Source organism: Gasterosteus aculeatus, chromosome 16, assembly GCF_964276395.1.
Source record: "Gasterosteus aculeatus chromosome 16, fGasAcu3.hap1.1, whole genome shotgun sequence".
NCBI classification, from domain to species: Eukaryota; Metazoa; Chordata; class Actinopteri; order Perciformes; family Gasterosteidae; genus Gasterosteus; species Gasterosteus aculeatus.
In genome coordinates, this window is record NC_135704.1 from 7,485,298 (window position 1) to 7,512,152 (window position 26,855).

A 26,855-nucleotide genomic window follows, 5' to 3' on the forward strand; every position below is an offset into this window, starting at 1 on the left:
AAAAATGATTTATTAAACAACTCTTCAGACAAAACTACCAGATCGTTATATGCCAAATCTGGTGAAATTGTCCTTCCACGGCCTCGCGGACCGGATTCAGAGCGCTCCATCTACCGAGCTCCTCCTGCAATCGATTACTTTGGTCTATTAATCACGTGACATTGTTATCTTTGTTTTTTTCCCTCCTCACTTCCGCAAATAATCGCCAGTTGCAGCTGAGCTCGGAGGCTCCAGCAGCGACCCGCTGACGGACACAGCGTGTTCCGGGGAAACAGTCGCCGCAGAGCCGCTAAAGACCCACCCGGCCGCCCAGCAGCGGACTTTTATTTTTTTTAATCAGGTGGGTTTAAGGAAAACATTCATATTGTTATTCCCTAGCTTTTGACAGTTGTTCCACTGTTGTTGTTGTTTTTTCTTCTCCGGGATGCTTTTGTTGGCCCGACGTGTCCAGCAGCGGCTCCGCTCAGCTGGACGTGGTGGCCATTGTTACTGGTCCCCGCGCGCACCCCGTGAACTCACGTCCGCACGTGTTTACTCACGCGCACGTTGAGTCCATTCACCTGGACGGAGAAAAAGTTTTAACTTCGCGGGTTTTTGAGCTGTTTTCACATCTGCGACGGGTAACGAAGCACGTGAGTGTAAACATTCAAAACCTAAAACCGAGCAGACGTTATTTGTCGGATAGTTTGTTTCAGAAATTACTTCCAAGTGAGTTTGGATCTATTTCCTCATACACTGGAATGTCCTGCGTGGACACCCCGAGTGAGTAAATTCAGAAGGCAGCTATCCACCTCTCACGCTATTAGAATGACAAACCGGTTGTTTTTAAGCTTGAATCCACCATTATTGTCACACATATTCTTGGATCCAACGCCGTGAGATTAAGCTTCTGTATTTCAAATAAGCTCTTCTCTTCTCCACTCCCATTCGATTGTGCATTGCCTGAAATAATGTTTCTCTGGGTGCACAAATGTCCTTGATGCTCCCTGGTTGTATTTTCACATCACTCCCAACAGCAGCCCTGGCCCGCTGACACCCGCCCATGCCGCTGCCTTTGGATTGAGGTTGGTCCCACAGACTCCCAGCGAGCGCGCCATGGTGGATGTGACCAAGTGGCCCGTGTTCAGCCTGATGGGGAACCAGGAGCTGGCCACCATACAAAAAGCCAGCGTGTTTGGAATGTCCGCTAATGAGGCCATCTACGTCACCAAAGACGACGAGGTGAGATGCCACGGGGGGGGGGGAAACAAATCGGTGTGTTTACATGATGATGGTATAATCATGTGTTTACATGAAACGGATCATTCGATTTGAGTCCGACTAAGCCAGTTATTCGAGTCCATGTAACACGCTGAATCAGGCGTTTGTCTTCACTAGTTGTCGTTATTGGGACCAGTAGTTATTGTCACACGGTGATGAAGTGGCTCTGTGTTTAAAGCTGCACCAAACAATTTATTCTTTATTCAGAATGGATCACATCCCCACTCCAGATCTCTTAAACATTTTAGCGCCTTTCAGCTTATTGTTTTTGGTTTTGCTGTGTTTGGCTTGACTCTCACTGTCAAGAAAAAAAAATCACTTAAACACTTTTTGAATGGCAACTTCAAGAGCTTCTAGTTTGAATGTTGTGCTTGGGCCGTGTGTTTGATCTTGAATGTCAAACTGCGGGCTGCTGCTGCCGGCCCGGCTCGTCACCTCTCTGTAGCGATGCTGTGTGTTCTCCTATCAGCGCTGCCAAGGAGCAATGTTTGTTTCTGCGATGTGACCTGATGCCCACTGAGCTGAAGGAGAATGTCTACAAACTCTCCAGGTGTACGTGTTCGGCTTGAACTGCAGCAACTGTCTGGGAACGGGGGACAGCCAGAGCAGCATTGTGCCCAAGAAGCTGGACTTCCTGAGCGGCAGGAAGGTGGTCCGCCTGAGCTACGGCAGCGGACCCCACGTGCTGCTGGCCACGGAGGGTATCTGCACACCACCTCTAATCCTCCTCGCCACAGTTGGAGTGTAAAAAGCTGACGCTGGATGACTCATCTCTGTTTCAGACGGAGAGCTATTCGCCTGGGGTCACAACGGCTACAGCCAGCTTGGAAATGGCACAACCAACCAGGGGGTCGCTCCGGTGCTCGTGTCCGCCAACCTGCTCAATAAGAAAGTCACTGACGTGGCGTGTGGCTCTCACCACTCGATGGCTCTGACTGACTCGGGAGAAGTGAGTGTTTACGACGCGGCATAAATATATAATCGCTTCAAAACCCCTTTTGTGACTACATGTGATTCGGCTCTGGCCAAACCGCAGGAGTTGATCCCCCTGAGCTGAAGACTTGGAAAACCCAGCCGGCTTTATACTGTAACGCGCTGTTATCCTGCTGTTACACAATGTCCTTAATTTCTTTCTTTTTTTGCGGTTGAAATTCCCAGAAAGGGGATCGTGAACGAGTTCATGAGATAGGTAAAGTAATCGCTCGACATTCTCGACACTTTCTTGCCGAGATTCAGATGAGAAGATTGATGGATCTTTTATTTCTGTACGCTACAAACTCTGCTAACCAGACTATTCCTTGGGTAGGACTTGTGAATACTACACTGGTTGCATGGCAACTGGTTTTTGCACTAGTGGTGCTGGTTCAGGTCAAATGTACCAATGTTAAATATCAAGCTTTTCTTTTGAGCTGCAGTGATTTTTGATATGACTACAATACACCACGCTGCCCTCGGGACGTCATCGGAGACATTCAGTACAGCTCCTGTTGGAATTCCATTTGAAAAATATAAAAAACATTATTATGAACTACAGCTATTAGCATTGCATTAACCCTTCCAACAAGTAACTTACCTCTGTAGTAAGACGCCTGGCTGCTGTACATATAATAATCACTTGGTTTGACCGGTCTTTTCACCTTTTTAACCCCACGTCTGCCAGGTGTACGCGTGGGGTTACAACAACTGTGGCCAGGTTGGTTCTGGCTCCACAGCGAACCAGCCCACCCCCCGCAGAGTGTCCAGCTCCCTCCAGAGCAAAGTGGCCGTCAGCATCGTCTGCGGGCAGAACTCGTCTCTGGCAGTAGTGGAGAATGGAGAGGTAACTCCTGGAGCTCCAAATGGCGCGTTGTCCGTCTCCGGCTGCCGCAGCGCTCACGTTCTCTCCGCGTCTCTGCAGGTGTACGGTTGGGGCTACAATGGGAACGGACAGCTGGGACTTGGAAATAATGGGAACCAGCTGACTCCCTGTCGCCTTGCAGCTCTCCAGGGTTTATGTGTGCAACAGGTGTGAGATTACACCGACATAAACATCTATATTTGTGCACTTACTCGGGAAGTTAATGCATCATAGAACTTCATAGATAGAAAGTGGGTGATATTCTGCTTTTTTTATTTCCTCCATCACAATGATGGACAATTATTAAAAAGTAACCAGAAATAAAGTGATACCTTCTTTTGTTTTACAAAGATTCAAAGTTATTCAATTAACAAAACAGTTATTCCTCACATTAGAAAAGCAGCACACTGCATTGGGACCTGAACCAAAATAGACTCTTCTTCATAGCTGTTGTTGTAGAGTAGGCCTCGTTGTGAAAGCATTTAATACATTGAATCTGGCGTGTTGGAATAGTGTAAAGTGTCTGTTTTGCTCCCCAGATAGTGTCCGGCTACGCCCACTCGCTGGCCCTGACGGACGAGGGGCTGCTGTACACTTGGGGCGCCAACACGTACGGACAGCTGGGGACGGGCAACAAGAGCAACCAGCTGAGCCCCGTGCACATCATGACGGAGAAAGAGAGGTGAGCGAGACCGCCGGCACGCCCCCCCCCCCCCCCCCCCCCCCCACGTCCTCCATGCTAACTCCCTGCTGCGCCCCCCCTCTCCTTCCCCGACAGGATTGTGGAGGTCGCCGCCTGTCACTCCACGCACACGTCGGCCGCCAAGACTCAGAGCGGTCAGGTGTACATGTGGGGCCAGTGCCGGGGCCAGTCCATCGTGCTGCCTCACCTCACGCACTTCGCCTGCACCGACGACGTCTTTGCGTGCTTCGCCGCGCCCTCCGTCATGTGGAGGCTTCTCTCCACGGGTAAGGCGACTGGGCTCACGCGTGCGCTGATTAAAAGACAGCACAGGTGGCCTCACCGGGCTTAACGTTGTGTTACTGAGGAGAATATTCTAACGCCAGCGTAAAGACCGCCATGTTCCTTTCTGGAGAAATGTCCTTGAAAGAAAAACAGAAAGAAATTTGATTCCCCATGAATTTGTCGTTCATTCACAGGAGACATTTTTATTTGAAATGAAGGGATGACGACTGATGTTCTATTGAAATGTCCCTGTAAGTCTGTGGTCTGCTGGCAGAACAAAGGCTCGGCTCTTTTCCTTTGGCCCCGGCCGGCGGTGAAAAGACCAAAATAATCAACTGGCTTGAGTTTCAAAATCAAAGGATTTAATAACAAACAAGCAAACCGTTACATTACGCTGTGGATGCCCTATTTCACTTTGTGTCATATAATAGAGAAACCTCCTTCACCAGTCTAATACCACCATCAACAGCGGTTCTCAGGAGGCTTCTGCCTTCTTCTCCATCACAGCTTTTCCAAACTCGTCGGTTGTGGCCGTCATTTTGCAGCTGCCTGTGATTGGCTGCACATTTAAACGTAGCTCCTCCCACATTGGTCATCGTGACCTTCCCCTCTGCCGCCGAGCAGTTTAGGACTTTCCCAGCTCGCTCCGTCTGATGGACAGATCTGAATTCACTCACCTGACCAACCCTATTCACTTGTGATTGCACATTTACACCTTTTGTTCTAAAGCTTCTTCAAGTAAACGCAACATGTTTGTCACTAATATGTAATTCACTCTTGCATTGTCATATTTTATAACATCATAAACACAATGTTGAACTCTATTCAAAATCAGATGGTTGCCATGCGGGGGTTTCTTGTTTTTGCTCCTAAGCTTTAGCCTGAGGACAAAAAAAACCTTCATCGGGGAGAAAATATGGAAGAAATCCATCAAAGAAGGTTTAACATCCTTCCATCAGGCTGAACATTACATTATGGATGGATGTCTGTACAGCATTAAATGACTTACTGTTCTAATATATCTTGTATCTGTAATATGTATAACGATCACACAAACCGTAATTCTAGTCCCGATCACACACGTTATAATTTCTACCGCTCTGCGTGTTTTTCTGCTCTAATTCCTGACATAAGCCGTGGCAGTGAGCCGACGTGCACGACACCGCTGCCGTAATTCATTTACATCAATGCACATTCTTGTTCGAGGTCATTTGACCTGACGTCGCTCCGCAGTTTTGGATCCGCACACCTTGATGTAAATAGCTTGTTAGTGCCAAAATACACATTACTTTGACTGTAAATTATTATTATTATGAATCCTTTTCAAAAACTGTGGTCATCTTGTGTTTTGAGTTGTAAAAATGTAACCAAGTGCCTGCTGGTTTTCTTACATCCTCTTGACACCAGCGTTGGGTGTTTTGTCTCTGCAGAGCCGGATGACTTCCTGACCGTGGCTCAGTCTCTGAAGAGGGAGTTTGACAACCCCGACACTGCCGACCTCAAGTTCTGCATCGACGGCAAATATATCCACGTCCACAAGGCTCTTCTCAAAATAAGGTCCGGCATCTTTCAGCTGTCGGCTGGCGTTATGATACTTAGAACAAATTTATTCTGTATTATTCATATTTCTTTGTCTCGCAAGGTGTGAACACTTCAGATCCATGTTTCAGTCCCACTGGAATGAAGACATGAAGGAGGTGATTCAAATAGACCAGTTCTCCTACCCGGTGTACCGCTCCTTCCTAGAGTTCCTCTACACTGACCATGTGGAGTTGCCTCCTGAGGACGCCATCGGTCAGAACCACACACACATCACAGCCTTGTCTTGATTAATACATTTTATTTATAACGCACTCTGCATCAACAGGTCTCCGAGTGCTTTCTAACTGGTGTTTAGTGTTAATGTCTGTGCTTCTGCTCCATCAGGGCTGCTGGACTTGGCCACGTCGTACTGCGAGAACCGCCTGAAACGGCTGTGTCAGCATATTATCAAGAGGGGAATCACGGCTGAAAACGCCTTCTCGCTGCTGTCTGCTGCTGTGCGCTATGATGCAAAGGTCAGTCCGTAGGGACGCTTTCATTTCTCCCAACGATGTAAAAACCTTTTCAGAGCTACTCGCGCTGGTCATAAAACCAAGCATCCCGTTAAAGAACACCCTTTTGACCCTCAGGACCTGGAAGAGTTTTGCTTTAAGTTCTGTGTGAACCACCTGACCGAAGTGACCCAGACCGACGCTTTCTGGCAGATTGACGGCAACCTGCTCAAAGATTTCATATGTCGAGCCAGCCGCTGCGGTGCCTTCAAAAACTGACCCTAACCCCAAATCACAGTGGACATGGACGCAGGGGACGCCAGCAGCGACTTCTGGACGGACCCCCAATCATCATATTAATCTCATTGCAGGTTAGAACCAGTGTGCATACTGAAGCAGGGGAGCGCCCGGTACTGTTCAGTTACAGTAGCAGTTTGCCTCACTGCCCATCCATTTACACACAATGTGTAAAGCAGGACTTGAATTTACTTGATCAAGTTGTCTATGAACTTGAAAGATTCGTGCCAGTCTCCTGGTTTCATTGACCTTACTTTGAAGTTACTTTTGTGTTTTCACTTGCTTGAGGTTTGATTTTGTTCTGAAGGCATCATCATCTTCTGGACGTGTCCTCTGGAATCACGGCTTTCAGGTATGAGGCGGTTTGCACTTTGAGTATCAGGACTGGTTCAAGTCTGTTGAGCTCAGACTACAGTCAGCGATTCTTATATATATTATAAACCCAGCGGCTGCGGTGTATGATGTCAGACGACCCAAAGAGAACTTGGGTTACACATGTGATCACCTGCACGCTACGTTTGTTGATTCCTCATGTTGGAAAATGTTATTTTGTGCAGCTACCATAACATGGGGGAAAAAGTGTTTATTTCTAGAGCTCAAAACCGTTAACCTACAATTCCTCTGGTGTTACCTGGTTAATCTGTTTACAGGAAGACGTGAAAAAGCTTAAATTGAGTGAGTCTGGACTTTTTATCCAAACGACGTCCAATGTGTACTGAAGACAACTTTTTAAAGTTGTCGGTGCAACTGCTGAAGAATAGATCTTTACGACTTCAAATGGAGGGTGTTGCAACTCTACACGGCAATATATTTTATGTAAAAACAACTTGACAATTCATCAATAAAGCTGACTTAGCTGTGGATTAAGGATGCAGAAATTTCTTTCCAAATATTCTACTGTAGACAGCAACTCCTTACAACTGTTACCTCTGGGCCCTGTTCCTCATCCGTGGTTAACTGAGTTAGCCGGATCGTTTTCAGGATTAGGCTTTTCGGTTCCCCGAAGCACCATAAAAACACGAACGTACTCCGGCGCAGGTTTCATTTAAACTGCTGGATTAGTTCATCATTCCCCTGGGGAAAAAAAGGCAGCTCACTTTTTCATTGAAGCGACATCAGTTAAACGTTTTATAGGGAGAGACCACAAAGACGCTGAGGAATCATTTAACAAGATTTCCCCGTTAAATGATGAACACCACACGCTGCAGCCGAGCATCCACTGTCTGTATGGTGTGGCGATGCAGAGAACATCTGGGAAGCAGCTGCATGTCGTGCTCTTCGTAAAGTTGGTTTGTCGCTTAATAAACTTCAATGGATAATGATTCTCCCATACACATTCACACACATAATAAAACCTAGTTCTATATGGTCACCTACATGTATCATATTCTTGGGCTTGTTTTTTTATTTACATACGAGTTGAGATCATTATCATTCATGAAGCCTCCTGCCAGCAGACACATTTAGAGTAACAACGCTACATTTATTGTTAACTTAGTCGGGCTTGTAGCCTCGCAGTGGGACGGTGTCAGCTGTTGCCATGATTATATGATTCATTTAATATTGAAAATTTGCCTCAGAGGTCTGTACACATGTGACAACCCTCACATCGGCACAGGAAAAACTCCCCAAACAATGAAAACGTATTTGATGGGAAGAAACCTTTAGTGAGGACGGACAGCATAAAATATGTATAATACATTTGATCTCATGATCATCTCCTGCTCCTCAGCGGAGAAATAAGACGCTCTTTAAGTTTATTTGCTGTTATAGAAGCTGGGCTGTTCCTGTATTTACCCAGTTTGAGGAACAACACATTGAGATTTCCACATACACGTCTTTCTGTTTGAGTAAATTTGACAGAAGACTAAATACCGACTCCCATCTTCAGTGCTGAGACGACCTCCTTCATAGCAGTTGTTGCCTTCTGTAATTCTGTTTGTTTCCGTTGTAACTCTGTGGAAACAGTGTTTTCCTTTTAGAAATCCGGACACAAATGGCAGCGCTCAAGTTCAATGCTTGTAGACATAAAACGGTTAAGCTCATCAAACTGACTGCAAAGGGTTTAATTGAAAAAATGTAATTAACTTGCTTAGCCTATTAATACATCGATATGGTGTATGCAGGAATCCTTTAGTTAGTAAGATGAGCATTACTCACTATCCTGATTGCCACTTTTCTGCTGCATCCCTCAATCAAAACTTTGACCATTAAGTTGGTACCATACAAAAGTCCTATTACTCTTAGACCTGGAATTGAAAGCAGCCTCCTGTGACCTTTGGCTCAGTGATCAATACCACCACATCCTCCTGCCTGACTCCACGCTGGCAGATCGCTCCGCAGTGTGGGAGGAGGAGGAGGACCAACCGATCTGCCTGCTGAGGTGCAGCAGGTGTTGAGGCTCAACTCAAATACGTCATTTCCATAATAATAACAAACCTACGTTCACGTAGCAAATAAAACGTAGACGCTTTACACACCTTCCTGCTGCTTGGCCACGAGCTCTGCCAGCTTCCCGTCAACAGTCATCACTGTTAGTGCGTGGTCGTAATCTGTGGGAAGAAGAGCGAGAGCTCAGACCTCCGTGCGTCGGAAACGTTCGGGTGCAGACGGTCGCTCACCCTCCCCGCTGGCTCGGTCCGACTGAATTCTGCTGCAGATGTCGTTCATGTCGTTAAGGAAACCCGTGAAGAGGCCCTGCGTGCATCCCGCCGCGTTGCAGCTTTTCCAGAAGCTGGCGGAGTTTAAGCCGGGCTTTGGGGAAGAGGGAGGCGCCAAAGCAGGGGAGGCGCAGGACGCGAGGGGGAGACCGGCGGTGTCGGGTGGCGTCGCGTCAACGGCAACGCGGCGAGGAGGGGAGGGGCGCCCAGCGGAGCTCAGATCGGGACTGGACCCTGAAAAGTTATTTTAATAAATAACATATGAATGGCTAACATGTTGGTTCTCTCTGTAAAGCTTAGCAGAGTATGAGCATAATACATTTTATATGCAGGCGTTTACAAACGTGTGTACTGTTTTGGGTGAATATCGACTAGCAATCATGCACAGTGTCCGAATGTACCGTTCTTCATACAAACGATGGCTCAGCGGAGAACGAAGCCCCATTCGGACCAGGACTCATTTCTCTTGGGAAATTACTTTTTTAACCGTTCTGGATGTATCTTGATAACTTCAAGATAATAATAATAATAAACTGTAGTTTGTAAATATTATCAGAGAGCTCATTCTCCTGCAATTTAAATACCACCCAGAGCAACATGCATGCAACTGCATTTTAAAGTTAATATATTGGCTTAAAGCTGGTGAACATGCAGTGGTAATTAAAATCTCTCCTTCACTGAAGTTTTTTTTTGATGCCAAATATTTATCCGGTTGGCATTTCTTCCAGCGTTACTGGCCAACCCCGAGCAAAAAGAGGGCTGTGGAGTCCACCACAGGAGCCAGGAACATTTTATCTTTATCAAGATGAGTTAATTATTCATTCATTCAATTTTTCTTGAGATAAAGCCTTTTCCTCATGTTCACGAGTTAATGCATGTAGATTATTGAGAAAAACACATTTTCTGCCAATTCCTCCAGAAATGTAGTGATTCTAGTTGGATAAAGAAAACAAGCTGCTGCCTGTGAAGAGCAGCGTATTCAGCAGCTCGGATTCACTCATTTCTGATTGTCACCAAAGTAAAAGTAATAGGAGGAAAATCTACACGCAAAATCTACAACCACCATCACATCTCATGTCTTGTTTCTGGCTATAATCAAATACTAAATCGAAAAATTGTAACGTCCCAATTTCCTAACCCAGGAGAGTTGATCTCATCCTCCCGGGACAAACAAACAGTAAAGTAGGCGACTGTACCTTCGCTTGATAGCCGCGCCGGCTCCTCCTCGCTGCCTAACAAAATCACGCTGGGGTACAGAGTCGGCACGGAGCGACTCGAGGGCGAAGCAGGAAGCAGCAGACTCTCCGACTCAGCGTCCTGACAGGAAGCAGACACATTTCCTGCCAGTTGAGTTACATATAAAAGTCCAGACTCACAGGAAGATCAATCGAGATCAGCTTCAGTAATCTTTGGGGATTGAGGATGTCAGACTAGAGCCCGACCCGAGTCATGAATGAGTTAATGAAGGCGGCGTTAGTTATGTTCCAACTCACTGAAAGGAGGATCGTGTCCTCGTCATCTTTGGGCCCAGCCATGGTCCTGTTCACCGCGGGGGGGCCTACAGAAGACAGCAGGAGTATTTGTATGGGGGCCACATATTGTATGTACACAGAGTTTGGTGTAACGGCCCGCCGCACCTGAAGTGGAAGCATCGGGACTCTCGCCGCCATTTCTGTGTGTGGACGACAAACAAGTGCTCTTGTTTTAATGTGACCAGCAACACGAAAAGAGAAACCCAACATGTAAATGCATCAAACACAAATTAAGTATTTTTTAACCATAAACAGTGGCTTTACTTTGGCATTGAATGGGACTGGATGTTAATGTAACCTAAATCACTGCAACCACGAGAACTATGAGATAAATGTAAAAAAGGCACAGGCATAAACAGGCACTGCCACATTAATATGAGGGCACAAATCCAAATAAATTCTAAAAAACAGCAAATGGCCCTTGTTTAACATAAATTATGTTAACAATTAAATTGATAAGTGACGGAACTAGTGGTTTCATCACTAGTCAGTTGTATCACAATGTTTGTGATATTTGTGTTTCTAAAGTCTACAGTAACTCAGTTTTTTTTAAACTGTAAAATCCATTCCATGTCTAATTTCAGGCCATCACATAAGCTTGTTCTCACCCGATCAACTGACGCGCAGTCGGAAAAGTGGGAGGAGCAATAAATGAAAGAGAAGAACAAGTTATTTTCAGATAATTGAACATGTTGATTAGTGATGAAGTTACAGATGAACAAACATTGCACTCACCTCGGCCTCGAATGAGTCTGTCTCTATGGGGCCAAATGACGCCATGTCCTTATCGGGCTCATCTGCAGCAGAGGAGAACGGAACAGATCTGGCACCCGCTTTGAAACCAGGGAATTAAATAAGTCACACGTTCTCATGTCTGGAGGGGCCTTCACCTGAATTTGAAGAATCATCCGTTAAGACCTTCGGCGTACGTTTGGACGGAATCCCCTCCTGTCTGTGAGGCGGGACGCAGGACGGCCATTAGAACTGCTCAATAAACGCTTTATAGGAAGCGGAGCATCCAGGGGAAGCTTTAAGCAGCAGCAGAGAAGTCATAGGAGGGAAAAAGACGTTGCGGTACAATGTGGCACAGTTTGCAAGTTATAAGTTATGAAGTTGCAAACGGAAGGTATAAAAAAGGCCAAAGGGCAATGGACCAAGTTGTAACAGTCAAGCATGCAAAGTATCTCGCACTTACTTGTCTGGGAAACTCAACCGTCTCTGTATAAAAAGCAAAAGGATTCCAATCACTGAGTCATCCTGAAAAGCTTTATTTTAGGTGACTATGGACGATCTTCGTACCTTGGAGTTTGAAGGCCTCACAGTTACAGTAGATATTCCCATCAATCCAACCTTAGATGGTCCCGCCTCGCTCTGATTAATGGTTTTAATCACGGTTTGTGACCCGGTGACGGAGGAGGGACGTCCGTTCACAGAGCTTTTGTTATCTGGAACATGAAACAATTCAACAATTCAACACATGGTTGTTAAAAACTGAAAAGGTGTTTGGCGGAGGAAGGGCACCTACTTTGAGTTGGTTCACTGTGTTTGGAGCAGTACAGCCTGACGATAGTTTTGCCAAAAGGGAAAACATTAATTCAAAAACTGCACTACAGGCCGTCTGAAAAGAAAAAAGTACATATTCAGCTGTGTTGGACTCACACATATTTCCCCTCGTCTGCATCTTCCACAACGTTGGCTTTGTGTTGCACAGCACACGGGTAGTGGTAGGACTTCTTGCAGCGTCTGACCTCACACCCAGCAGTGGCCCCCCTCAGCTGACATCTGGAACACATCTAACGCAAACATCAAATGAAATACACAATAAATACATCTGTAAACCTACAACCTAGATCAGGGGTCTTCAACGTTTTTCAGGCCAAGGTCCCCCAAACGGGACCCCTATTCTACGGAGTTTGGTCTGCCAGCTTTTATTTTTGAGCGTTGCGCTCTTTAGACGTGAGCATGAACGCGATCTGAATGGCTGGTGCCGGTGATGTCGTATCAGCTTGAGAGCTGCTGAGTGTAGCTGAATGTGTGTGTTGCAGACTGAGAAGAAAATGTCTTCTCCATCAATTTATCTGTTTGCTACAATATGTTGGATTCATGGTAATTTGTAAAGACAATAAATACAATTGATGACAAAAAAATTGGTTGAATTTTATTTTATTAAAAAGAAAAAGATTGTCTTGACCAAAATGTTCGCGAACACCCTGAAGAACCCACGCGGACGCCCTAAGGGTCGCGGACCCCCTGTTGAAGACCTCTGACCTAGATAAATAACTTATTACATCGAACTATCAACTCTTCCATCAAACAGGGCGCCGAGCAGCATCGCTGTGCACGCGGAGGAATGAAACACATCCCATCATGCGCTTTTCCTCCAGGTTGCCCTGGAAACCGCTGGCATCCGGCAGACACGCGCCCCATCGCGATGACTCTTATTGTGGACAAACACGTCTATAAATGTGCAAGTAGTATCAAGAAGCTTTACCAGTTTGCTGCCTCGTTTCACCTCCGCCAGCACGTCGCCCACAGAGAAACCGAACAGATCGTCGAACTGCGGAGAAGAACTGCAGACGAGGCCCGAGGAAAATAACTGAAATGAACCAAAAACAGAAACGCGAGTGAGGACAAACAGCCTTTCATTTCCGATTCCGCTGAAAGGTTTGCAGGTACGAGAACAGCTCGCGGGTGTTTCTCGCTGGAAGGACACGATGTGTATATTTACCAGACAGTTCTGGTGAGCCGTGACTTCGTCTTTGGTCGATAAAGCCCCGGTTACTTTCGTCTCTTCGCACTTCTTACAAAGTACACACTCCAGTTTGCTTCTGTTGTCCATTTCTTTCTTTTTTTGCAAGATGAAGTACATAATGTTCAAGCGAGGCTGCAGCGCAGATGGGGAACTTCGTACTGTTGGTTTCACCGCCCTTTGCTTGGCGGTTGCCAGGTTGCATGTGTAAAATCCCCCGAACTCCTTAAGCTCTCTGAGCGAAGCTATTTGTGGTTATTGTGTTTACGGTATATTTTCCCTCGAGGTAATTGAGAAAGTAGCCAGGTTCAATACTACGGTTATTACTTAGTTTCACAGACACCAGAATTAAAATGCATATTAGACGCGCATATAAATGGGTACGGATTAACGAACCTGGCAATCTGATCGGGCAGTTTCAGTTTCATTTCTCATGTTTGTGATATCCGGACCAACGTAGACTGAAGCATTAGTAGTTTACTTTAGTCATAAAGTTGGTTAGCGTTAGTTGCTGTTATACCTCTTTCAATCAGATATGAGTCTATTTACATTTATTTGCACGTAAACCGTGTTACATTTAGTGTGGAGATGTTCAACACAGGCAGTTGTCCACCAGGTGGCGGCATAGAGTCAAAAGGTGGCGTCCCAAAGCGCGTGGCTGTAATACCTCTCTCGCCACCAGGAGGCGGCATTGTCCCCTCTCCGCCCACGCGACTACGTCCTTCGTTTGAAGTGGGACGAGGTGGCGTCCTGTGAAGAGACTGCAGGGAGCTTCGAGGGATTCATGTTTTTGTTGTCCAGGTATTCGTCAGTTTTGCTGCCAGGCTTTGACCCCGTCCTCCTATAAGCTTTTCTTCGTCACGGCCTCGCTTTTCTTGGGAGTTTTGTTCTTAAATCAGTGTTTTTGAGAAACCATTAAATAAAAATAGTCAATTAATTAATCAACTATGTATTGTAAATACAGCCTTCAAATAGATGTTGTGCAGAACAAAGTATAATATTTCCCTCTGAAGTTTAGTGGCATTGAATTAGAAAGTGACATGTACAAATACGTCCCATCTTAACATGTACTTCAATACAATCCCTGAGTGATTAATTTAGTCACATTCCACCAGTGCAAAACAAAAAGAGTTCCTCTCAGTGCCAGCAGACACAAAGCTTCTATCTATAGGCTTCACAGAAAAAGACAGACTGAATTGAAGTTGTTTATGTAAAAAACAAAAGAAAAGTCAAGTGACGGCACCACGCATAATGTACAATATAGCATCTCAGACATTTCATGACAAACTGATATTAATGGACAATATCTACATTCAGAACATAATCCTCCACAGGGAATAAGTTAGCGCCATACAGTGATGGAGAAACATTTTTAAACTGTAGCGAACATGAAAACTCACAGAGTTATACTACGAGGCCCTCGGAGACCCCAAAACACAAACCTCGTACACAACGTCTGGGGAAGCTGGTGGCAGAACTGCTTTCTAATGACAACAGACGTGAGAAGACAGGGAGAAAATAAGTACAAAAACAGTGAGTAAATATACATGACGGCTTTTGTTTCTTACAAATAAATAAGCTTGTAAAGGGAAAAGCAGAGGAAGGCTCTCAGAAAACATTCATCGGAGCGAAACAGGCTGTACATGTTCATCCCCGTCCCGTTTCAGGGACAGCGCCGGCAGCGTTAAGAACCTCCTGCTTGGGTAGATTAGTGGCGGTGAGCAGAGAGACAGCAGACATCCCCAGATCATCACTAACCTTCTGCACTTTTCATGTGAACATAAGTAGATGCATTAACGAAGATCAGTCCCGCTGGCCCATCCATACATCTATTACATATTAAACACTGATCCACTGTTCTCCTTTAAAAAAAAAAGAACGTACAGAGCAGTGTATGATTAGGGGAAGTTCACTTCACAATGCAGTGGAATGACATTCTGTGATGTATTTATCCGACCAGCATTCTGGATTGTCACCGCACAATTGCACGACAATCAAGTCTATAACATGTGACGAATCGGCTTATTAAATCTGTGCGTTTACATGATTTGAAAAATGAAAAAAAAAATACTGTGAAAACCTGACAAAATTCTCAAGAGTACCGACGTTGGCAATAGCACAGATAGCAACATGATGCTAGCATTAATGAGGGCAGTTTGGTGATGTCGGAAATGATGAGGAGTCCAGGGTTTGATGTGGAGGAGGCCGGTTAGGTCTCACTGCAGCTGGACGATGTGCTGAGGTTTCCAGAGCCACTGCCTTCTGGTATAACACACACACACAGGTCACATGTAGTGCTCTTGCTTAACAAATACCTACTTTCCGGTCCCACTCTCTTTGGGCCGGTTGGTTTCAGTACCTGAGCTGGTGAGTGACTGGCAGGACTTGGACTTTCCGATGAGCGTGATGAGATTGGCGGCTGCGATCAAGCCCTCCTTGGAGCTGCTCAGGTTACGTACAAACCTGCATGGAGGTAGACAAACGCAGACCAACCTTCAGAGTACTACAAGGCAACATTGCGTTCCTTCCTCATAGGCAGCGGTGTGGCGATATTCTCACCAGTGACCGTCGTCCTCCTCTTTGACCAGCCGCACGACGTCGCCGCTCTTTACCGAGAGCTCTTGAGCGTCTGCATTCTCGTAGTCGCCCGTCACCGTATATTTGCCGGCACACTGTTCAAAGTTGAGATTAGGAGAAAAAAAAAAGTTGCGTTGAGATGTATGATAGTTTTGTGCTACGATGGACAACTATGGATAACCAATCAACAGGATCCAACTATGAAGCTGCACTTATGAATATAGTCCAAGTCAGCAAACAGCTGGTGAACATAGGGGAGCATTTACCAGCTGAACAGACAGATGTTTTCCTCTGGAGTTAATGGAAGAGAAACATGACAAATATCATATGGGGCATTCTGGCCACATTTGTCTCTTGATAAACGTCTCTTGTTAAAAGTCAACCTGTGTGTGTTTAAATAGGCGGCACGCACGCACGCGCACGCACACACACACTATACGAGGGCCCCAACCCACCATAATGCAAAAGAGACATAATTAATATTAAACAGAACACCTTGTTTACCGTGCAACAACATGTTAACAAGGGCTCATTGCTTTATTTATAAGTGAGTTTAAAATTGACCTTTACGATGCAGGAATAATCTACAGTGGCTTGAAATGTGTCCCATTGCCTCATTGTTCTTTCAGGGTGAGTCTGCTGCTTTTAGTGGTGCACACCGACGAGGAGGCGTCATTCATAAAACAAATGAATTATTATGACCTAATCATTTTACTAATGCAGCTGCTAATTATTACTTGTTTAGTGATGTACTGCAAATATATCACATCTAAATCCGGTGTACAGGCAGGTTGACACGTCGCCGTCTTACAGGGTGACTCACCAGCTTCTTCCCGCCGTCGTCCTCTGGGTCAGAATTAAGAGGCTCATCGGCGCTGGAATATCCTTCATGCTCCTCTGAGGCATCCAGCGACAGGGAGGTCTTGTTCCAGCCTGAAGAGGAGGGAGACACAGGTGTTTAGTTTACAACATAAATCTTCAGCCGCTGTCAAACATGTGCGTGACCCGTAGTGAGAGATCTACAAGTGTGAAAAAGTGCGCAAGAACCACAAAAAGATCTTTGAACAGAGAATCCCAGGAATCCCATCAAGACACAATGATCTCCTCAACTATAAACACAAAGCTCTTAAGAGCAGGGAGACGGGCATGCACGTCAATGTTTTCAACCCCGACTCGAACAAAGAAAAAGTGGCAGGCAGGAATTCCTCCATAGTGTGTTTTTCACCAAGCCTGAAAGAAACGTGGAGAAGTGGAACCACATAGCAACAACCGAGGAAGAGAGTCCTTAAAGGGTTTATAGGAGTGAAGGAGTGGGTCCAACACAGTGTACCTCTCCACTTTGTCTGTAAGAGACTAGGAGTGCTGAACCACCTGGCCCTGTTCAGGTGGGGGGGGGCAGGACCTGCATCTGATGGACAGGAGGCGATAGAAACACAGCTAGTCACTCGCCCTGCAGCGGCTGCAGCGAACAAAACTCATGTTTGGGGACCGACCTTTGAAGCCAAACGGCGTGGGGTCGCTCTGCCGCTTCGTCTTGTGATCGGGACTCGTGGGAGATCCTGCCGCCAAGAAAAAAAGAGGAGGGACAGGCGTGGTTGTTTAAGGCATAGAAGTCACAACCAAAATGGCACGTTTTGATGAGAAAGGCTCAAAGGTCATGTGGTTAACAGCAGAGTTTCATCTCTGGGTACAAGGACACTGACTAAACTAACATATGGACCAGAAAAGGATGAGGAAAGACGACTAATACACAGGTAGACAATTCTGATAAAAAGAAACCTGCCGAACGCAGATCAATGTTGTGATGCTTTTTGAATGGAGGGAGCTACCGAAAGAACATCATTTTAGTACGTTACAGTAAGAAAAGTGCAGGTTTAAGGGCCCTTGCTGGCGAACTGTCACAACTCACTGAGGCACTTGGATAAGTATTAAATAAAACCAGCCATTGTTAACAGTTTTAGTTACAACTGTGCTTTTCCTACTATTACAAGCCAAAGTTGGAAAAAGGGTGTTGTGCAGGATTAAACGAACCCACGTTCTAGAGTTGTGTGATACCTGATGAGAGGAGGATCATCATGGATGGAAATGTTAAACTTTTATCATCAGTAGTGGAGGACTCTGTGGAGGGAAGCATGCAGTATTTGACCTACTGAGCAAACGTTCTTGGAAGTACATTACAGATTTATTTAGTATATTTTTATTTTGTCCCTCAGAGACTTCGGACAACCTACTTGTTTAAGTTAAATGAGAAGTTTGATACAGTTCACGTGTCTGTGACGTGAACTTCTCTTCTAACTCTCGGAAAGGAAGCAAATGAGTCTAAATGTCTATTCTCGAGTGACTCGACAATAACGATGTGATATACTGGGCATGAAAGTGACAGAATGGCCTGAAGTTACCTTTCTGGGCTTTGAGGTTACTGAAGCCCTGTAAAGTAAAACGCTTTTTAGCCACAGCAGCTCTGTCTGAGGGGGGGCTTGTCACAGCCTCGTCTGACCCAGAGAAGAAGATGGGACAAAAAAAAGGGGGAGGGAAGAGGGTGAGTTAAGATTATATAGAGGAAGACAAGTGGGAACGTGTTATATGATTCCGTGGAAAAGACAGAAGAGAAGACATGGGTTAATCACTAAAGAGATATACTCTAAGTGCAGATTGTTACTTACAAAAAGTCTGTTCGCTCTCCTCACCTTTTCCAGTGGACTTCGGTAAAGAACAGGAATCGGCATCAAGGCTGCAGGGCTCAGCTTTCTTCTCCTCTCCCCTCTTAAAGCTCTTCTGACCAGACTTGAACGGACTGCAAGAAGACAAAGAGCAGCATGAGCTTCAACAGCCTGATCATCCGCCGAACAACATTAAAAGTCATTAATCAAACTCTACATCTAAACTGTGATAGGGAATGAAATGAGGTGGGAAGTGCTGACTTGCCTGAGACTTACTGGTCCACTGGACACAGGAGGGAACTGGAACACCTGATCAGGTGCCTTCTGCTGACTGGCTTTAAAACAAAGAGGGAGAACAATCATTTTGCAGATTTCACTTCTATTGGCAATGCTGATTATAATATTGCTTCAGTTTCTGGTTGAACGTGAACATCAGTGTGAACACAAGTTCAATAAATACTTTTTTCTCTCTCTCTACCTCTGCAGGCTTCCAGCTGGGTGGTCAGAACCTTCCTGATCTCGTTCACCCAGGTGGTTTTTACTTCAGCTGTTGGCGCCTGAAAACAGGAAGATTAACAAATATTTTGTTAATATTAAGTTCATGGTGCCGATTAATGCCTACAACGGTTACCTGGAGGTAGACAGCTATATAAAAGCCTATTGTTCAAACGCAGAGAATTGCTCTTTAAGGATAAGCTCTGTTGTTATTTTCTATTTTTCTAATTGTCAACAGATTACGGAAAACGTTAAAGACTTAATGAACTGAAATGTGTTCTCTCTAAAAACCTTCCCACGTGCATTTATTTTTCAAAACGCCCCAATCATTTCCTAAAGACAGCAGGGCAATAAAAATGAACGTTTGTTATAGTAGCCTTTACTGAAACACAACACATTTTGATAAGTGCAAGTGGGAGTTGAATGTAGATGAGCGGTTAACACCATCAGGATTTAATGTACCTGAACAATGTAGACCTCTTCTCTGGAGTTGCACCAGATTTCAAACTTCTTGTTGTCTCCCTTTGCGTTCTCCGTTATGCCGACAGCACTCATCTATGGAAAACGACGGCCACGGCAAAACGTAAAACATGTCATGAATTCAAATAGATGGCAGCTCAAGAGGCAAATGCAGCAAATTGTTTGCAAGCGTGCTCACATTCAGAGATTGTTTGAAGCTGTACGAGGGAGCTTTCTCGTAGCCTTCGCCGTTCTCCTCCCTCCTCTTGCAGAAGAGCAGGGTCTTTTCATGGAGGAAGAGGTGCCTCTGCATGGGCTTGAAACGGGCCAGATCCTTTACCTTGGCATGACCCTTCTTGTGCTCGGTCCACACGCTGAATGACCCTTGCATCAGCAGCTTACCCAGCTCGCTCATATTACCCTGGGGAAAGAAAGAGTTAAAGATGCTAAAAAAGGCAAAGCCAATTGGTCGCATGCCGCTTCTGTTCTAAGATGCTCTGTAGAGGCCATAATGTGATATTACAACAACTCTGTTTCATAACACGTCTCTTTTCTGTCTAGTCTCTGTTATGTGTCGGTGATCATCTGGAGAGTCTGTATTCAGATCGGCAGGGAGCCAATAGATGTGCTCACTTGATTTAAGGGGCATGTATTTGTTGTAGAGTGCTTGGTTTTGCTTTATAATGAATAAAAATAATATATACACATCATTTCTTTATTGAGTTGGATCTGATTGTACTTTGTTTTGCTTTTTTTTTTTAATGCAATGGTATTGCCTCATTATTATTGAACTCGTCCATCACGTAGACAAGAACCAAGGAACACAGATCATTGTGGCTTTTGCACAATATCATATAACGCTGTGCTCAGCACGCCTCTATCTGCCATTTTATGCCTAACACACACACACATATATATATATATATATATATATATATATATATATATATATATATATATATATATATATATATATACACAGCGGTTATTCTCTGATCGATAAGCCTGTGTACTTTTTAATGTTTCACCTCATATCCTGTAATGGCGATGAGGTGCATTGAGTCATTGACGGCCTTGAGGATGCCCAGGATGGAGGTCAGTGCATCCTGCAGGTCATCCGCCCCCTCACAGCTCTTGCTGTACTTCAGCATTTCCTGTGGTCAGAAACAACAACAAACATCTCAGCCGTACCGTACAAAGTCCAGAAATCCCACTGAAAAGACAATCGGTACCCTCGTACCTTCAGTAGCAGCTGGTATTTGGTAATCCTCTGAACGGGCTTCAGGAGGTAAGAATCTAAGCCGAGTTTATGCTCCAGCTTTTTCTGACACTCCTGATTGCAGAAGGGAAACAAAAGTGTCAAACGAGAGAAACAACACAAGACAAAACTTGATGGTGCTCACGGTGTTCACCTGGAAGAAGGCACAGTCTGAGCACTGCCTCCAAAGGCTTTCAGAGCGAGGCTTGTTGTGGCAGTACTTCTCATAAATCTGCAGGTCTGTCATCTAAAAACAATCCGTATATTCAAGAAACATCTTTATCAGCACAGCGGGATTCACATCTCTGGGCTAAAGTTCACTCACCCTCTCTAGAAAACACCTTCCAATCAACTCTGGGCAGTCGGTGTACTGCTCCAACTCCCTCAGAAACGTCCTAGATGCAAAAATAAATCATGTTGTGGATGAAAATGCAAAGATGACGAATGCAAAAACAAGAAGAAGAGATATTTGAATAAAACGTTGATTTGCTTTGATGGCTGATGTCAGTTAATGGTGCTCTGTCACCTCTCATGGAAGTGGTAGATCTCTAACATGTTGCCAAACAGAACCTCCTTCTTGTTCTGCAGAGGAGCGGGGATGAGGTGAGCCATGGCCGCATTATCCATCTCCGAGGCATATCCCTGTAAAACACAAAACAACTTGAAATCCTAGACACCAGTTAAGGACAGAGAAGAATAAACATGTCGGAGTGAATACACACCTGTAGCACACAGAGCAGCTCTTCCACGTAGGCTCTCTCAGTTTCCAACAGCTCGTTCATAACATGCCTGCAGGCGGGGAGAGATCAGAGAGTGAGATGGATAGAAAGGCAGATGCACGGTACTGCAGATAATGAGATAACCGTTTCCACACAGTCCATCTGCGGTGTCATTTGATTAAAGATTAATGAGCACCTCCTGAGCACTGCCAGGTTCTCCTCCTCCTCTGAAAGAGACGCATGTCGGCTGTTATTGTCTCCATTCTGCAGTTGTCCGTTTCCCTGGGGGGGAAAAAAAAACGATACATCGGGTCACCGTGATCAGTGGACAGACAACACAAACAAAGAGACACAAACAGAATCAGGACCAAGGCTGCACTCACCTTCTCACAGCTGTCCCCAGAGTCTGCCTCTGAGCACTTTCTCTCCTGCTGGGCTATGTGTGCTGTGAAAGACGAAGATGAAATGTAGAGACGTAAACAAATATTAATCATTCATCCACTGACAGTGACAAGAGGCTCTGAATTGTGTGAACTAAACGGTCCATGTGTGGATGAGTGGCGACGGACCAGGCGAGCTGAGGGGGGATTTGATGAAGGCTTCAGGTCTGGGGGCTACCGGCTGCACCGGCCTGGTCTGTTTGGCTGCAAGCTTCTTCAGGCTGACCCTCCTCTTGTCGAACATCTCCTGCATAGACACCTGCTTCTGGAAAACCTTTTCCACTTGGTCCTGAGGCACAGAGAGTTATCAAAGGAGGATGACTTAAACATGCGCTGCATTTTTGAGTTGAGCGGTTTCTCTCAGTATGATCTAAATGTGTTCAGCCCTCCCACACTTCCAGCATAAATATGGTTTAGAGGGTTTCTAATGATTTGATTTTACCCAATAACTGAGAAAAATAACTCAGTGCATGCAATTATTATTTGTTGTTTGTTCGCCTTACTCTGAACTGCTGGTTGAGCACGGTCTCGTATTCCCTCCAGATGGTACTGAGTTCTGACAGCTGGTTCTGCTCTGCATTATCCAGGTGGTGCTCCAGCTCCTTCAGGGCCAACTCTGCCCCCTCATGTGATTGACACTTGTCTACTGGCTGAGACGCCAGCAGGTATATACCATCATCAACCCATTTAGAAGCCTGAGGACAGCAGAGGAGGAAGAATCAGTAAATGAACAACAATCGAGAAAGCAAGTCAGCTACACTGGTGTGTTGTGGGTGATCTTACTCTCTCCAAACAGTGGTGCAGCTCCATGGCTTTGAGGAGATGGTCTTTCCTGGTCCTCAGGTTGCTGCTCACATTCTCACTGACGGCTCTAAGCTCCATGCATTTAGGCTGAACGGAGTCCTCGGCATAGTGGGAGTTGTGGATCATGTCATCGCCATCACAGGCCAACGACGAGGCTCTACCCAGCACCTCCTGTGGACCAGTGTGGAGTCATACTTAGTTATGTCTCAGTAGTTTTTCCTTTTCTAAATGACCTGGATGAGCCTGCATGCATGGACTGCATGGGTTAAAAGAATATTTCATACCATTCTCCAATACTGGCTGCAATTGTTTTTTAAGCCATTATCTATTGACATAAGTTGTGATACTTCTTAAAGGCACAGTCCAATAACAAACAAAAAGTGGCCAAATATGCAACTGTGACCTCTGAAAGGCCCTGCAAAATGTGATGCCATTTTCCCTCCAGGTGGCACTATACAGCAGCATGACACATATGATGTTGTGGTTATGGGACTCTTTTGCAAAATGTATTTTTCTATAAAGATTTAAAAATCCCCCAAATCATGAACACCATTGACCATTGTAATGTAATGTAATGTACATTTCGAAACACATGTTCAAGATGTTGATCCAGATTAGGATGGACTTTAAAATGATTATTTATATCTACTTTAAAAAAAGAATACATTTAGATTGTGCAGGTGGCAGAGCAATAAATCAAGGCCTATAAATAAAGAATCACATTATTTTGTAACACTGACCGGCTCACTGAAGGCATTATAGAATATATTCTTCATCTATTCATGGCATGGCTACACAAAGCCTTTAGCCTTATTTGTGTGGGATTGGGTGTTACTCACACAAACTCTCTCCTCATAGGTGGAGAGTTCGCTGAAGATATGGTCCGCGTGGGCTGGGCTGATCCCCACCTCAGAGAAGGTTGCAAGTTTCTCAGACACCTGATCCAGCAGAGCCCTCACCTGCAGCAGAAACACCACAGTTAAGTTACAATAGGGATCATGTGGTCTGTACATGCATTGTCTGGACAGTTCGGACAGAGCTAACAGGCTCACCTCTCTGTAGTTGTGCTCGAAGTGGCGCAGTTGGAGACACTGCTGCAGTTTGGTTTGATGCCTCACCCAAAACTCATCAAAAGCCCTTTCAGTCTCGTCTAGCTGGGACAACAGTCTGAAAGATGGGCAAAGTAATGTGGGGGCGTGGTGGGGTGGATTATTAAAATAAATCAGGACGTAGTGTAGACCCAAGCAGTAAGTGGAGAAACCAAAGAAGCAGAAAAAGCAGTGGGGATTCTGATGCTGGTATTTGGACGTGTGTGTGTGTGTGTGTTATGCAGAGCTAATGCCCGTTGACATGGGATTCAATGCATTCAGTGTACCTAAAATACTGCACTGACCGACCTCAAATCTGACCTCATTGCTCTGACAACTATACTGAGCAGTATAGTTGACCGCTATGAACAGATTAGCAGTTGATTAGCATCAACAAAAAATTAATAAATACAACTAGAGTAAATTAAAAGGCTGAAATCAGATGTGTAACAATCAAAAGATAGATATATTTTAGTCCAACTATTTTTAATGTAACAAAAGAAAAATAATTAACAATGTAAAGCTCTAAGCTGAAAAGAGTATTATCTTTTCACATGGTTTTAATCATTCACAAAGTAATAGATGCCGACGTATAATGGTTGGACGGTAGAAAGGTCCAAACCAAATGTGTCAAAGATGGAAAAACAGTTCCACTTTCATCTTTCTGGTGCCTTCATGTTAATACCGATGTTGACTTCCTATCAGTAGCCAACCTGCAGCCTCATCAGCTCAGGTGGTTCTTACCTCTGCACAGTGGCCAGATTCTCAAGCTCGTCCTGGTTCATGTTGTGATCGGGGTCTCGCACCACCGGCTCATTGATGCTCTCCAGCAGCCTGCTGCCCTGATTCAGAGCAACCAGCAGGTCCTCCTACACACACGCACAGACAGAAAGAGTGAATCAATGCACAGCTGATATTCACACCAAATACACTGTGTACACATAAATAATCCATATGTGTCAGCGGTGTTACCTTCATTTTGTCTTTCTTGTTGGTGTGTGTGCTCAGCAGGACGCTTGTGGCCTGGATGTCGTTGGGGAGTTCCGTTTCAGCCAGCACAGTCCCAAACGACTGCAGGATCTGCGCTGTTTTCTTTACCATCAATGCGAAGCCTTCAATAGCCTGAAGCACGCAAGACACAACAAAGACTGTTGGCATGCAACTTGACCAATAGAGTATTAAACTTAAGACCAATTCTTTATGTCTTGATTGTCTCTGGCTTTTACATGCACATATTTCCCTGAATGTGTTCATACAGCTCCCTCATACAGTCGCTTGTTACGTGTGGCAGTGTGCATGCTGACCACTAAGGTGGCGTGTACAGTGTACATACAGTGCGGTGAGAGATCCACTTCTCATGGCAGTACTCCTGAGTTCCTCCGAGTTCCTTGGTCAGTTGGGAGTGGTCGATGTAGGCATGGAGCTCAGTTATTGAGCTCAGCATGATCACCTGAGACAGAAACAGCCATTACACACACACACCACACAGAATTTTTATGGTCGTTCTTTAATAAGTTGGTTTCTTCAATGGTAAGAGTGACAGTACGCACCGGCACCTTCATCTTGAACTCATCCTTGTTAAACTTGAAGAGTATGTCGGAGAGAGTCCGCTGCAGGAGGGTGGTGGGCCTCAGGACCAGGACCAGCTGGAGGTTCCCTGGGAAGGAGCCCTGAAAAGAGTCCGAAATGAGTCCGTTATACACGTCAGTAGGATGGGTTCTTTTCTTTCTTCCGACAGCCTGCACTTCCTTTATATTCCCTGCCTTCGTATCCCAGGTGGAAAGCCTCGCTCAAACACATTACAGCATGTTGGTGGAGTGTGTAGCGTACAGGAGCAGGGAAAAGACGTGGGGGATGTCGGGATCGTCCTCTGGCAGCAGGGCCATTAATCTTCACCTCCCTGGAATGCTGGTGCGTGAATAATGAGGCAGTCACCACCAACTCGTGCAGTACATGTGTGCAGGCACACAGGGCTGTCTTTACCCAGCTGGCATCGGTGATACTTAATAATTTGGAGTGATGCACAAAAAAATGCTCTTTCCTGGGTTGCAAACACACTTTGCATAAAGTGAAGATACACTAAGCAAAAAGAAAAAATGTTTGCTAGATCCTTTTGGAAACATTCTCCTCATATTTATCATTCTATGCTAACACGCAGTTCAGCTCAGCCAATAAAATGCTATTAACTGTCAGAATGACCAAGTAAGCACTGCTGCGCCAGCAGCTGGATGATGGTTGAGGGTGGACACTGATCTCCCCTCCTGAAGCTATACCATTCTTAATGCTACTTTAATTAGCTAATGACCTAAACGGCTGCTCCGCCTGAATGGCTGCCCTTCCCGAGTGAGTTGGGGAATGCTGCTCTAGGCAGAAATGACAATGAAACAACCCTTAATAAGAACCACTTGAGATACGCTCCGTTAATGAAATTAATAAATCAATTCAGTGGTTGTCCTTGGTGACCTGCCAAAACAAGGAGGAGCTCTGTGAAAATGGTCCCTCGCCATCTGGAGAAATGGTGGGACGTACTGCTGTTTTTACACTGTGGTAGTAGTGGGTGCTACGATACTAGAAAGACCTATTCAGCGTATTTATGGTTAAAAATAACCAGATCAAAAACTGACCTTCGTTGAGACAAAGCCTGATGTGTCCCGTGCCTCTGTGGCATGTAGCGCTGTTCTAATTATATTACAATAAACATGGGCACTGGAGTTTCCTTTTGACTCTTAAAAGAATCCAGCAACATGGATCCTCACTAGAACACAGAATTTGCTTCGGCCAACCGGAGGCGGGGGGGGGGCGTATTCAGTGTGCTGGGGCTCGATGGTCCACAGGGGAATATTTGCGCTGGTGTCCGTTTGGCACGACCGTGCGTGGTGAAAACACTGACTACATAGAATATCTCCAGACTTAACCTTTAAATGCAAATTGTCAATGCAACCATGCAGCTCAGAGATGTGGTCTCTGGCATGGTCTACTTGTTCTTTGTCAATTGTTGGCTATGAGATGCGTGCGTGCAT

General features: G+C 45.2%; 3 protein-coding genes across 28 annotated transcripts in view; 1 reads left to right on the plus strand and 2 right to left on the minus strand.

Moving 5' to 3' along the window:
* Positions 1–129: 129 nt before the first annotated feature.
* On the plus strand, positions 130–7,255 carry LOC120833767 (RCC1 and BTB domain-containing protein 1). 7 transcript variants are annotated; one of them, XM_078090198.1, is made up of 13 exons: positions 130–340; positions 452–632; positions 1,017–1,221; positions 1,811–1,961; positions 2,043–2,209; positions 2,921–3,079; positions 3,158–3,265; positions 3,637–3,779; positions 3,876–4,066; positions 5,495–5,621; positions 5,707–5,858; positions 5,991–6,121; positions 6,236–7,255. In XM_078090198.1, the coding sequence occupies exons 3-13, from the start codon at positions 1,096–1,098 to the stop codon at positions 6,374–6,376; spliced, it is 1,596 nt and encodes a 531-aa protein (XP_077946324.1). In that variant the 5' UTR covers positions 130–340; positions 452–632; positions 1,017–1,095; the 3' UTR covers positions 6,377–7,255. The 7 variants fall into 7 exon arrangements, with proteins under 7 accessions (XP_077946324.1, XP_040057153.2, XP_077946325.1 ...); XM_078090199.1 differs by having other exon boundaries at positions 185–340; positions 389–632; XM_078090200.1 differs by having other exon boundaries at positions 202–340; positions 455–632.
* Positions 7,256–7,666: 411 nt separating this feature from the next.
* Positions 7,667–13,761, minus strand: phf11 (PHD finger protein 11). Of its 3 annotated transcripts, none has more exons than XM_078090203.1 (14): positions 13,315–13,761; positions 13,078–13,182; positions 12,246–12,379; positions 12,112–12,146; positions 11,886–12,031; positions 11,782–11,804; positions 11,477–11,538; positions 11,322–11,383; positions 10,692–10,726; positions 10,548–10,612; positions 10,251–10,371; positions 9,016–9,288; positions 8,875–8,946; positions 7,667–8,350 (listed from the first exon to the last, which is right to left on the minus strand). In XM_078090203.1, the coding sequence occupies exons 1-10, from the start codon at positions 13,453–13,455 to the stop codon at positions 10,570–10,572; spliced, it is 786 nt and encodes a 261-aa protein (XP_077946329.1). In that variant the 5' UTR covers positions 13,456–13,761; the 3' UTR covers positions 7,667–8,350; positions 8,875–8,946; positions 9,016–9,288; positions 10,251–10,371; positions 10,548–10,569. The 3 variants fall into 3 exon arrangements, with proteins under 3 accessions (XP_077946329.1, XP_077946331.1, XP_077946332.1); XM_078090205.1 differs by having other exon boundaries at positions 10,251–10,394; XM_078090206.1 differs by lacking the exons at positions 7,667–8,350; positions 8,875–8,946; positions 9,016–9,288; ... (1 more) ...; positions 10,548–10,612; positions 10,692–10,726 and adding an exon at positions 11,091–11,202.
* Positions 13,762–14,527: 766 nt separating this feature from the next.
* The window catches only part of mcf2lb (mcf.2 cell line derived transforming sequence-like b), a 34,438-nt gene continuing 22,110 nt past the window's right edge, over positions 14,528–26,855 (minus strand). For 4 of the 18 annotated variants that reach the window (XM_078090193.1, XM_078090192.1, XM_078090189.1 and 1 more), the window contains 29 exons: positions 25,386–25,505; positions 25,169–25,285; positions 24,808–24,957; positions 24,580–24,704; positions 23,800–23,914; positions 23,587–23,706; positions 22,727–22,918; positions 22,447–22,638; positions 22,073–22,232; positions 21,887–21,948; positions 21,700–21,785; positions 21,507–21,573; positions 21,311–21,426; positions 21,110–21,179; positions 20,939–21,031; positions 20,767–20,859; positions 20,555–20,680; positions 19,726–19,947; positions 19,530–19,622; positions 19,051–19,129; positions 18,838–18,907; positions 18,600–18,706; positions 18,312–18,404; positions 17,968–18,030; positions 17,406–17,471; positions 16,736–16,845; positions 15,895–16,007; positions 15,695–15,798; positions 14,528–15,597 (listed from right to left, as the gene is read on the minus strand). In XM_078090193.1, coding sequence (XP_077946319.1) covers positions 15,545–15,597; positions 15,695–15,798; positions 15,895–16,007; positions 16,736–16,845; positions 17,406–17,471; positions 17,968–18,030; positions 18,312–18,404; positions 18,600–18,706; positions 18,838–18,907; positions 19,051–19,129; positions 19,530–19,622; positions 19,726–19,947; positions 20,555–20,680; positions 20,767–20,859; positions 20,939–21,031; positions 21,110–21,179; positions 21,311–21,426; positions 21,507–21,573; positions 21,700–21,785; positions 21,887–21,948; positions 22,073–22,232; positions 22,447–22,638; positions 22,727–22,918; positions 23,587–23,706; positions 23,800–23,914; positions 24,580–24,704; positions 24,808–24,957; positions 25,169–25,285; positions 25,386–25,505 — 3,177 coding nt within the window. In that variant the 3' untranslated portion in view covers positions 14,528–15,544. Of the gene's footprint in view, positions 15,598–15,694; positions 15,799–15,894; positions 16,008–16,735; positions 16,846–17,242; positions 17,321–17,405; positions 17,472–17,967; positions 18,031–18,311; positions 18,405–18,599; positions 18,707–18,837; positions 18,908–19,050; positions 19,130–19,529; positions 19,623–19,725; positions 19,948–20,554; positions 20,681–20,766; positions 20,860–20,938; positions 21,032–21,109; positions 21,180–21,310; positions 21,427–21,506; positions 21,574–21,699; positions 21,786–21,886; positions 21,949–22,072; positions 22,233–22,446; positions 22,639–22,726; positions 22,919–23,586; positions 23,707–23,799; positions 23,915–24,579; positions 24,705–24,807; positions 24,958–25,168; positions 25,286–25,385; positions 25,506–26,855 lie in introns of all 18 variants that reach the window. The other 14 variants (XM_078090194.1, XM_078090191.1, XM_078090182.1 and 11 more) reach the window with 9 other exon arrangements.